Source organism: Phocoena sinus, chromosome X (genome assembly GCF_008692025.1).
Source record: "Phocoena sinus isolate mPhoSin1 chromosome X, mPhoSin1.pri, whole genome shotgun sequence".
NCBI lineage: Eukaryota > Metazoa > Chordata > Mammalia > Artiodactyla > Phocoenidae > Phocoena > Phocoena sinus.
The window spans coordinates 60177312-60189960 of record NC_045784.1 but is presented as its reverse complement, the minus strand read 5'-3'; the positions used below and the strand labels follow the sequence as shown (position 1 = coordinate 60189960).

General features: G+C 46.4%; 1 protein-coding gene across 1 annotated transcript; it reads left to right on the top strand.

The window, feature by feature from the left end:
• Nucleotides 1–1861: 1861 nt before the first annotated feature.
• On the top strand, nucleotides 1862–2940 carry P2RY4 (pyrimidinergic receptor P2Y4). The gene is given in 2 exon segments (XM_032618913.1): nucleotides 1862–2666; nucleotides 2669–2940. Coding segments are annotated over 2 exon segments (1077 nt in total).
• Nucleotides 2941–12649: the final 9709 nt, after the last annotated feature.

Genomic DNA, 12649 nt, shown 5'->3' with positions numbered 1-12649 from the left:
GGCCACTACAGTGAGGGGCCCGCATACCGCAAAAAAAAAAAAAAAAAAAAAAGCTAGCCAGAATCTGCCACTTCTCACCACCTTCACCGGCCTGGTCCAAGCCGCCATCATCTCTGCTGGCAATGGCCTCTGATCTGATCTTCCTCCTGTGTCCCTAGCCCTGTAGTCTATTCTCAACATAGAGCTAGCCAGGGATCTTTCTAAAATGTGAATCAGATCCTGATACTTGTCTCTTCTAAACTCTCAATGGCTTCCCAGTCACTGAAAGTAAAAGCTAAGATGTCCTCACAATGGCTTCCAAGGACCTTCATGATCTGGTTTGTGCCAAACTCTCTGACCCCTTCTCTATGTTTCCTCTTCCTCACAACCATCTGGTCCTTATTCAAAAGTCACCCTAATATTTAAAACAGAAACCCTCTCTATTCCCTTTCCCTCCTTTACTTTTTTCCATAACAATGATCATGATCTATATATTTTACTTGTTAATTTTATTATCTTTTCCCTCCCACTGGTATGTAAGCTCCATTAGAGTAGGAGGTTTTGCCTGTTTTGTTTACTGTTAGTGAACTACCAGTGCCTAGAACTGGTCCAAGCACGTAATAGGCTCTCAGAACATGTTTGCTTATCCTTTCCTAGATTATGGCCAGTGGCTTAGAGAGGCCACTAAGCATAGCAATTATGGATTGCTAAAGCCTGGCTCAAAGGCTGGCCTTCCTGGGTTTGAAATCTTGACTCTACCACTAATTAGCAAAACACTTCAACTTTCTGTGCCTTCGTTTTCTAATCAGTGAGGTAGGGACAATCACAATACCCACATCACAGAGAGCCTGTGGGGCCATTAATAAGTACAAAGCACTTAGAACAGTGCCTTGCATGTAGCAAGTGCTAAATACAGATTTCTTATAATTATATGCACATGGAGTTAAGATTTATATCAGTAGTTTAGATTTCCTAAAATCTTTCGATGTGTTATCCATGCTAACATTCATTTTCCATGTTTCTGCTCATACAGGTTTCTATGATCTTCCTGCAGTTTTTAGTTATCTCCAGTGGCCTGGCTCTTCATCTGTCAACTTGGACGTTTCCTTGTGTACTCTCTCCTACAGTCATTTAGGAGCCGTTAAATAGTCATCTCACTGGGCCCCAGTTTCCCAATCGGTGCACTGAGTGGGTGGGTCTAGATAATCTTGATGGGCCTTTCTAGCTCTAACGATTTCCCAGGACAGGGAGGAGGTACAGGTCCCACGCCCAACCCCGCCCCCTTGGATATGCCCTCTGGCTGCCAAGGGGAAGGGTGACAGAGTCAGCTGAGCTCAGCTTCAAGGGGAGCAGGTAGGAGACGTGCCAAGTTTCTTGGGTAAGGGTGGTGATGGGGTTCCTGGGCTGGTCCAGGCTGGGGGAAGGTATCAGAGATCACTGTAGTTCAGAGACACTGGGACCAGGGGAGAGAAGTTACTGTATGGAGAGATGCCCTCTTCACAGGGACACAGCTGTTGTGATAAGTTGGGAGACAATTTGGGTCTGGGTATCTTCCTACATTGGATAGTCCTGGTAGGCCTTGACCCCCTTTAGCTAACCAAGCTCTGAAGGACAGAGTCAGCTTCAGAAGAACGACCCAAACCCACTGACTGCCCTCCTGAGCCCTGGCACTGCCTGCTGCCTACTGTTCCCCAGGCTGGACCGAGGGAGCTCTGGCAGGAGCCAGGCTGACCCGGGTTACTCCCAGATGCATCCTCTCAACTCCCCCTTGAGCTTCAACCACTGCCCTCCCCATTCTCTGCATTTTTGCCCCAGGTCAGGGCTGGGGGGCCAAGGAAATCTGGTCACCCTCACTTCTGCCCTTTCCACCCCTACGGGGACCATGACCAGTACGGAGTCCTCACTGTTCACAGCCTTAGGCCCCCACTCAGATCCTGACGACAGTGAGTTGGAGCTGGACTGCCGGTTTAATGAGGAGTTCAAGTTTATCCTGCTGCCCGTGAGCTATGCAGTTGTCTTTGTGCTGGGCCTAGGCCTCAATGCCCTGACCATCTGGCTCTTCCTCTTTTGCCTCCGACCGTGGGACGCGACAGCCACCTACATGTTCCACTTAGCTTTGTCAGATACTTTGTACGTCCTGTCGCTGCCCACCCTCGTCTACTATTATGTAGCCCGCAACCATTGGCCCTTTGGCACTGGGCTCTGCAAGTGCATCTGCTTTCTCTTCTATTGGAACCTGTACTGCAGTGTCCTTTTCCTCACCTGCATCAGCGTACACCGCTACCTGGGCATCTGCCACCCGCTGCAGGCACTGCGCTGGGGCTGCCCGCACCTTGCTGGCCTTCTCTGCCTGGCAGTTTGGTTGGTCGTAGCTGGCTGCCTCGTGCCCAACTTGTCCTTTGTCACCACCAGCCCTAAGGGGGACATCATCTTGTGCCACGACACCACCCGGCCTGAGGAGTTTGACCACTACGTGCACTTCAGTTCGGCAGTCATGGGGCTGCTCTTTGACGTGCCCTGCCTGGTCACTCTTGTCTGCTACGGGCTCATGGCCCAGCGCCTGTATCGGCCCTTGCCAGGGGCTGCCCAGTCATCTTCCCGTCTGTGCTCGCTGCGCACCATCGCTGCGGTATTGACTGTCTTTGCTGTCTGCTTCGTGCCTTTCCACATCACCCGCACCGTTTATTACATGCAAGGCTGTTGGAAGCTGACTGCTGGGTGCCGAACATCATCAACATGGTCTATAAAGTGACTCGGCCTCTGGCCAGTGCCAATAGCTGCCTGGATCCTGTGCTCTATTTGCTCACTGGGGACAAGTATTGACGTCAGCTCCGGCAGCTCTGCAGGGGTGGCAGGCCCCGGCTCCCCACAGCTGCCTCCTCTCTGGCACTGGTGTCCCTGCCTGAGGACAGCAGCTGCAGGTGGACAGCCACCCCCCAGGATGGCGGCTTGGGCAGATAGATTGTAACGGAAGCCGGGAAGTGAAGGAAAGGGGGTGAGTGCAGGGCAGAGGGGAGGGAACCTTATAGTGACACCCGATCTGGCTGCTTTCTCCTCTTTTCTGAGCTCTGGAGAGAGGCCCTCACCCTGAGATTTAGGAGGAGCCAGAGAAATCACGTGTGACCCCATCTCTCCTAAATCCTTCAGTTGCCCTCTCCTTTTTAGCCAAAGACACTAGCAGCCACTCTTCGTCCTCGACTTCTTTCTCTTTGTTTCTGTCCCCTTCCTGGGGCCACTGGTTCTGTTTCTTGGTCCTACAAGGCTGCTGGAAATCTTCCCCAGCCCTCCTTCTCCTGCCCTCTCCCCCCATATCCTTGTATAGCATGCATTCCTTCAGCCAGACCAGAGCATTTAACTGGAGGGGTGAAGAAGCTGGGGTGACAGCTTGGCCTGTCTCATCTGACATCTGACAATCATCAGTATTGGCCTGACTCATCTGACAGTGATAGCCAGAATCAGGAAGTGGGGGCACCAGCATATCACAAATGTCTGGGAAGTGACATATGTAGTGCCCACACCCACTCCCTGGTTTCCCCTGGAAGACAGGATAGTCTTGTCTACTGAGGCGCTGAACTAGTGCACCGTCCCAGAGAGCCTGCCTGCCAGGGTCCCCATGTGCAGCTAGAGGCATGGCCCTGTTGAATGGTGGGTAGCCATGAGGTAGAGAGGGAGCCCTGAGTCTTCCCATGGGGTGGGGACCTTGAGGAGCCTCAGGGGGCAGGACCCAAGCTGATAATGGCCTTTGGAACAGGAATGGGACTGGCCCTTCTTTATGAGGTTTGCTGAGAACATATTTGACAGCTCTCCTGTACTTAATGAAAGGCAGAGTGATGGCTCAGAACGCAAGGGAGGAGCTCTTGTGTCTATGGCATAAGTTCCAGCACCAAAGGGTGGAGAAGGCTTGTGCAGAGATTGGGGTGGTGACAGGGACTGAGGCCCAGAGCTGACTCTCCACTGGTCTCTCCCCTTTCTCTAGCTCCTGCCCTAGATAAAGATAAATCTGTCACCAGCTCTTTCAGATCAGGTTTTAGGACTTCGAGGACAGGGCAAGGCGCTGGGACTAGGACAGCTCCCCTCAGAGTTTCCCATCCAGTCACTCCTCTCCAGCACTATCTTAGTGCTTACAGACTTCCAGGAGTGGGGGTGGGGTGTGGAATTTGGGGAGCTAACTCCCAAGCCTTGGGAAGTAAGAGTTTCTGGGAAGGCATTCGTGAGAAGGGTAGGCTTACACTTCCAGGCACCCTCTCTAAAATTGCCTTGCAGTCCTTTGGTCTCTTGAGTCTCCAGCCTTCCTTTCCTTTTGCTCCACTCTTGCTGACCTAGCTCTGATCCCTTGCTTGTCTCCTGGCTTCTAAGGTGTCTCTCTGGAGAGTAAAGTTAGGGCTGGTCTGCAGAAAAAAAAATGATTTCACTGCCCTTGAGCCCCCCTTTGCATTCTTGTAAGTGCTCCCTCTTCCTCTCTAGACATCAAGGACCCCTTCTGCTAGGAGTTAATGAACTGGCCTTCTTCTTACTAGCCTCCCAGTCTCATGGCCACTGCCTAGACTGTTCCTTATCGGCACTCGCTCCCTTTTATTCTGATGACCACAGTCTCCTCACCTATCACCTCTCCTATCCACCAGCCCCACCTAACAAAGTTGCTCTCTTCATCACAGCTGACCCAGGCTCTTCCATTTCTCCAGTCGATTGAAGTCCCCAATGCTTAACTGAGACTAACTGCCCAGACTTTGTGGTCTGCTACTTTTGGGCCACCTTCCCTCACACTCTAATTTTAAACACCTTGACTTTCACCTTGGGCCAGTCTTCTCTCTCCTAGGACTAGAGGGGATTGCAGGTGAAGTCAGAGCCCAAGGCTGGCTTGACCCACTGAAACTTGATGTGTTAGAACTTCATCTAAGACCCCATTCCCCTTAGCCTGCTGAGTTCCTAGTGAACATTCCAGGGCAACTCTTTCCTGTATTTTCTACCTTCTCAAGACCCCAACTTCATCCTCCCCTATGACCTCTTAAGAGTTACCTTGCCTCCTATTTGTAGTTTTTTAAGGAACCTCCATACTCTTTTCCATAGTGGCTGTATCAATTTACATTCCCACCAGCAGTGCAAGAGGGTTCCCTTTTCTCCACACCCTCTCCAGCATTTATTGTTTCTAGATTTTTTGATGATGGCCATTCTGACTGGTGTGAGAGGATATCTCATTGTACTTTTGATTTGCATTTCTCTAATGATTAATGATGTTGAGCATTCTTTCACGTGCTTCTTGGCAAGCTGTATATCTTCTTTGGAGAAATGTCTATTTAGGTCTTCTGCCCATTTTTGGATTGGGTTGTTTGTCTTTTTGTTATTGAGCTGCATGAGCTGCTTGTAAATTTTGGAGATTAATCCTTTGCCAGTTGCTTCATTTGCAAATATTTTCTCCCATTCTGAGGGTTGTCTTTTGGTCTTGTTTATGGTTTCCTTTGCTGTGCAAAAGCTTTGAAATTTCATTAGGTCCCATTTGTTTATTTTTGTTTTTATTTCCATTTCTCTAGGAGGTGGGTCAAAAAGGATCTCGCTGTGATTTATGTCATAGAGTGTTCTGCCTATGTTTTCCTCTAAGAGTTTGATAATTTCTGGCCTTACATTTAGATCTTTAATCCATTTTGAGCTTATTTTTGTGTATGGTGTTAGGGAATGTTCTAATCTCATAGTTTTACATGTACCTGTCCAGTTTTCCCAGCACCACTTATTGAAGAGCCTGTCTTTTCTCCACTGTATATTCTTGCCTCCTTTATCAAATATAAGGTGACCATATGTGCATGGGTTTATCTCTGGGCTTTCTATCAAATAGAACTACCATACGACCCAGCAATCCCACTACTGGGCATATGCCCTGAGAAAACCATAATTTAAAAAGAGTCATGTACCAAAATGTTCATTGCAGCTCTATTTACAATAGCCAGGAGTTGGAAGCAGCCTGAGTGTCCATCATCGGATGAATGGATAAAGAAGATGTGGCACATATATGCAATGGAATATTACTCAGCCATAAAAAGAAATGAAATTGAGTTATTTGTAGTGAGGTGGTTGGACCTAGAGTTTGTCATACAGAATGAAGTAAGTCAGAAAGAGAAAAGCAAATACCGTATGCTAACATATATATATGGAATCTATGGAAAAAAAAAAAAGGTCATGAAGAACCTAGGGGTAAGACGGGAATAAAGACACAGACCTACTAGAGAATGGACTTGAACATATGGGGAGGGGGAAGGGTAAGCTGTGACAAAGTGAGAGAGTGGCATGGACATATATACACTACCAAATGTAAAATAGATAGCTAGTGGGAAGCAGCTGCAGGACACAGGGAGATCAGCTCGGTGCTTTGTGACACCTAGAGGAGTGGGATAGGGAGGGTGGGAGGGAGGGAGACGCAAGAGGGAAGAGATGTAGGAACATATGTATATGTATAACTGATTCACTTTGTTATAAAGCAGAAACTAACACACCATTGTAAAGCAGTTATACTCCAATAAAGATGTTAAAAAAAAAGAGTTACCTTGCCTCCTGAAAAACGGAGAAAATCTAATATCTCAGCTTCCCTCTGTTTCATTCATGATAACTCTACTATATTCATTTTGTCTTTCTCCCTTTCTTCCCTGCAGTCCCAGAATAAGAAGTGGCCCTCTTTCCTTTTCCTTTGTTTATCCCCCTTCATTTTCAGTCTCTTCTGTAACTGATTACATCTAGTCTTAAAAAACAAACTCTAGGACTTCGCTGGTGGTGCAGCGGTTAAGAATCCACCTACCAATGCAGGGGACACGGGTTTGAGCCTTCCTGGTCCAGGAAGATCCCACATGCTGCGGGATCTAAGCCCGTGCACCACAACTACTGAGCCTGTGCTCTAGCGCCCGAGAGCCACAACGACTGAAAGCCCGCATGCCTAGATCCCACGCTCCACAACAAGAGAAGCCACTGCAATGAGAAGCTGGCACACCACAAGAAAGAGTAGCCCGCACTCGCCACAACTAGAGAAAGCACGCGTGCAGCAACAAAGACCCAACACAACCCCAAAATAAATAAATTAAAACAAACAAACAAAAACCAAATTCTATTCATCTTATTCATTTCACTCTCAAATATCTGGAAAGAGTACCATGAATCCCATTTCCTCACCACAAAGTCACCCCTTAACTCTCTGGATCTGGTTTCCTTCCTACACTTTTCTGTACCTAGAACACAAATTGCCTCATAAGCAAAACCTTGAATGATCTTTTCTCTGCCTTCATCCTCTTTGACTTCCCTGCTTCGCTTGACCCTGTTGCATATCTTCTTTAAAACTTTTTATAAAAACCACATTAATAAATTCCACTATGACAACATTAAAGCAAAATTTGAAAGAAAATATTTACCTCAACTTCCCAACCCTAGACAATTGTTTTTATTTTTCCACATTCTGTACTTTTCCAATTTGTATAATACATATATATTTGTTTATATAAGTGCAATCATAGTATACATATATATTTTTTAATTCTTCTTTTAAAAAACTTAATTGCAGATACTCTTCTTGTGTTACAGTCTTTCATATTTATCATTTCAATGGCCACATAAAATTACATCCATCAGTAGATTATATTTTATTTGACTATTCCCCTATTACTGGACATTTAGGCAACTCCCAATTTTTCTGTGCTTTGAATATTTTAATGCATATAGCTTTTTTCTTCTTTGAACTCTTCCTAGGAAAAGTTCCCAGGAGTGAGATTACTAGATCAAAGAGCATGAATGTTTTTATAGAGCTTGATTTCCCAAAGGACTGCACAGTTTTCAACACCACAATGACATGCGAGTGTTCCAGTTCCCTTGCAGCCCCAGCATTGGACTTTATTAGAAATCTCTTTGGATGGCTTAAACATTAACTTATTAATTCCTTTCTTTGATTACTCATGGGATTGAACACTTTCCCATATGTTTACTATTTGCACTTTCTCTTGGGTGAACTCTCTGTTCATATCCTTCTCCAATTGGTATCTTAGTGGTATTCTTACCTATCTAAAAGTATTTTTATTTAACGTACATGTTAACCCTTTGTCATATTTGATATAACTATTTCTTCCATTTATTGTAATACTTTTAACTTTAGTTTATTTTATCCCCTTGCTTTAAAGTTTCTCTCTTCCTACTTTACTCTCTCTTATTACTTCTTCTCTTTCTCTTTTACTCCCTAAGTAAACAGAGTTCCCCTCCCCTCATCTGAGCCTTGATTTTTCTCTTGGAGAGAACATATATGCATGTGAATACAATTCAGTTGACTCATAGTCCTTGAGAGTATCTCAGAAATCTTCTAGGCCCGGGGCACCCCCTCACTTTACAAAGGAGGAAACAGGCCCAGAGATATGACTTGCCCATGACTTAGTAAATTAGGGGCAGAGCAGAGACGAGGCTCCAGGACCCCTGAATTCCAGAGCTCCTTCCATTACACCAGGCCAACTCAGTTCTGTCTGACCTTTCTCCCAAGCTCCACCTCTATGTCTTCAGTTGCCCACTGGATAGTTTCACTGGATCTTCCATTGTTACTTCTAACCCAAAGTGTCAAAAACTAAACTCCCTGAACCAGTTTCCCTACCTGTCTTGCTCATTTGTGTTCATGGCATCTTCTTTTCTCAAGTCACCTAGGCTTGAAAACACTCAGGCAACTTTGACTCTTTGCCCTCCCTATTTCACAAGATTCTGACATTTCTTCCTTCATCATGTCAATTATAATTGGCCTTCCTTTATGGTCCCAGTGCTACCATTCTAATACTGGCTCTTGTCACCTTCTCCCTGACTGACTGTCACTGCCTCCCAACTGGTCTTCCTTGCCGCCAGTCTTTCCTAGCACCATATATACAGTGCATATTGCCAGATTAATTGGCCCCAAAACTGCTTTCAGTTTCACTCTCTCACTCAAACTTCTTTCATGGTTCCCCATTGTCTACAAGACAGGTTGAAATCCTTTTGTCAGAAATTCAAGAGCACTAATGCATATGCCTCCCCATCACTAGCCTCACTTCTGCTCCCTTTGTCTTTACTCTTTAAAATTAAATCCCTCTTGCCAGGTGGATGAGAAGTTGATCTGTGAACTTAGCTTTCGTTTCTCCATTTTTTAGTCAAAGCTTGTGCTGTGTGCAAAAAAAAAAAAGAAGAAATTCAAGAGCACTTTTTCAGTTTTATTTTCCATTCCTCCCCAGTACAAATCTCTCTTCTCCAGCTACTTTGATCTCCTCATTCTTTTTCCAAATAAGACTTTCGCTTTCTCACCTCTCCACCTTTATTCTTCCATTCCCATACTCTAGAATGCCCTCCCTTTATTTTCCCACTGTCTTTTTCCTACCCAGTGTCAAAGGCCAGGTTTAAGTCCCACTTCCTCTTTGAGGCCTTCTCTGCTGACTCTTACCCACAGTGACCTTCTTGGTCATCCCTACAGTAATTATTATCTATATCAGTCATTTGACACTTTTATTGTCTTTTGATATCACTTATACTATTATCCTGAATTGTTTTTTAAGTTTTTATGTGTGTTTGTTTTGAGTTCCTACCTGTAAACCCCTTGAGTTACTGTGATAGAGAGGAAAGAGCGTAGAACTGAAAATCAGAAGAACCAAGTTGGAGCCCTAGTTATCAAGGTGGGGCTCAGGTATGTCATTTGGGTGAGTCACTCAGACTCTCTGAGCCACAGTTTCATCATCTGTAAAATGAAGATCATAATCTCAGCTTTAGGTACTCCAGATTGTGGCAATACTCTACGATCTAGACGGCTAAGCAAATATAAATATTTGTTATTTTATCATCCCATTTGCTTAATAAATGGTGCTTAATAAGTGTTTTCTGAATAATTACATGTCAGCAATTCAGCTTAATGTTTCTTCTCCTGGGAATATTTCCATGTTAAGAGGCCACAGAGCTCAAGGAGCCTAAAGATCTAGGGGTACTTCAGGAGCAGTGGAGGCTGGGAGGGCATTGGAAAGGTATTTTGAAGGAAAGTAGGCCTGTCCAGCATATCTCACATCCTACTACGCTGGCTACTCACTGCTTGGCTTACCTGTAAGGGTAACCTGGATGTGGAGTGAAGGAGATGGTACATCTGAGCTTCTGCTTTCCCCACATTTTCTACTACTGCATCCCACAATCCCTAACTGGTTATGCTAAATGCTTCACCTGAGACCTCTGTTCTCTTTCATTCATGTGATGAAAGCCAGTGTTTTGGTGAAGGAGGTGATGAGGAGTAGTAGAGAGAATAGCAATTTTAGTCAGATAAGCAGACGTGGCTTTGAATCCTTGATCTGTTACTCACTAGCTGCATGATTTTGTACACGTTATTTAATCTCTCTGAGCTTCAGTTTCCTCATTGATAAACTAGAGATAGTAATACCTATTTGGCAGGGCTGTTGTGAAGTGTCAGTGGAGTAATGGATGAAAAAACATCAGTTACAGTTCCTGTGGGTGGAAACCCTTTCTCAAAAGTTCTCAACTTTAGTGTAGCTGGACGAGGAACCAGAATTCTACATTTGGATTTGGTGCTGCTTAGAAGTGATAGTTAAGTACTAGCAAGGTAGTGAGAGCCCAGTAGCAATGTTGGACCCTGAAGTCTGTCTAGCCTGCACTGAGACTTCTCTGGGATGCTCATTTTCCTTATGGACAGCCCTAGTCATCTGGCATCAATGCTTAGTATCTGGGGAACTGTGGGAGACGCTGGGGAAGAGACACTTACGGAAATGGGAAAATAGTCCCTGATGCAGGTCCAGGCACACCAGTTCCTTACCCAGGCTGATCGCCTGCCACCTGAGATAGAAATATCTGTAGGGGGGCTTCCCTGGTGGCGCAGTGGTTGAGAATCTGCCTGCTAATGCAGGGGCCACGGGTTCAGGTCCCGGTCCGGGAAGATCCCACATGCCGTGGAGCAACTGGGCCCGTGAGTCACAACTACTGAGCCTGCGCGCCTGGAGCCTGTGCTCCGCAACAAGAGAGGCCGCGATAGTGACAGGCCCGTGCACCACGATGAAGAGAGGCCCCCGCTTGCCACAACTGGAGAAAGCCCTCGCACAGAAACGAAGACCCAACACAGCAAAAATAAATAAATTAATTAATAAACTCCTACCCCCAACATCTTCTTTAAAAAAAAAAAATATCTGTAAGGTATGGTGTCTGTGTGTGCCAAGCCCACCCCTCCCGCTCACCCAGTGCTTCCCTAGCAGCCTGGAGGGACTGTGGCTCTGCTAGGGAAAAGGAAGAGACCCCAGGATGGTCCTGGCTGGCCTAGCTCCTGTGGCTCTGAGAACTTGGATGAGAGGCCTGTGGCATGGTAAGTGGGACTGCCTGGTTACAGGTTGAGGTGGAACATTCTTCAGTCCTGTTCTTTCTAGGTCCATGAGTCTTACCTTGCTCTGGGGTCTTCCAGTCCAGGAAAAAACAGGCAAATTAGAGGGCTGGTAGCGGCCTCTAGGATGTAAACAGCAGGTAAATGGACAATGGTTGCAAGACCCAAACTGATGAGGGAGCAGATCAGACCAAATTTGTGCTGCCAGCCGAATTCGACCATGTCCAGCCCTATTAAGAGCTCTCCAAACTCTCCAAGCACCCTGGTCCTGGCCTTCTGCACAATCCAGCTCCTGCCTATCCATCAGCCATGTCCACTTGTCCTTCAAACTCTTCCTCTATCATCTACCATACATTCCAGATCTATTTCTCTGCTTACCTGTCATCCCCGTCCACCTGCCCGCTCACCATCCCCCTTTTCCCCCACTGCTTCCACTCATCCACCGTCTTTTCCCTCTTGTCTCCTGTCTCCCTCCCTATTCATCATCCTTGAACTCTTGTTAAAACACTAGCTCACCCTCCCTTGCCCATATACTGTCTATATCTCCCCATACTCCATGCATACAGCATCTGTAGCCTTCTACTGTTCCCCATACACCATTCTTGTCCCCTTGCCCTTTCACCATTCCTTCCATTATCTCTGTCTCCCCTCACTTCCACCATGCTACTACCACTCCCCTCCCAGAATGGAAAACTCTATGGTTCAAACACAGGCGATACTTCTCTAAGCCTGTAATGCTAATGCTTCCTCTGCCCCACTCCCCATGCTTCCTTAAGATTTTGGACATATCACGCTTATTCCATGGCCCTCATTTCTCCTCTCCAGATAGTGAGGGTTAGGAAGTGGCTGAAACTAGGTAGATCTACTCATAAGCAACATGACCCTGTTCCACCTCCCACCTCCACCTGTCCTTTCTGCCCCTGAGACTCTATCTCTTCCTTCTCCAGGGCACTCGGGGAACTTGAGACTCCTTAGCTTTACTCTGTAGTACCAACTGAGATGATCAAAGGCCAGAGATGAGACTTCCCATGAGCACAAAAGTCACCCCAGATCTGGTCCTGGCCTCTGACTCTGGCTTCTTGCCATGCTCTCTTGGATCAGTACACACATATGGCAAGGTCGCTCAGGGGCCAGTACAGAAATACCAGACTCTGGAACCGCTTAGGCTGCTTGAAACAAGGCATGATGCCCAGGAGCCTGAAGGAGACGAAGATCCCAGAACGGTGTTCCAACCAAAGGTACCACTAGCCTCTGGAAGCTCGCCCTATATTGAACGCATATAGTTATGAGGATTTTCATCTCCCTGTCCCTTCCGTGTCCAGCCCCACATCTACCACC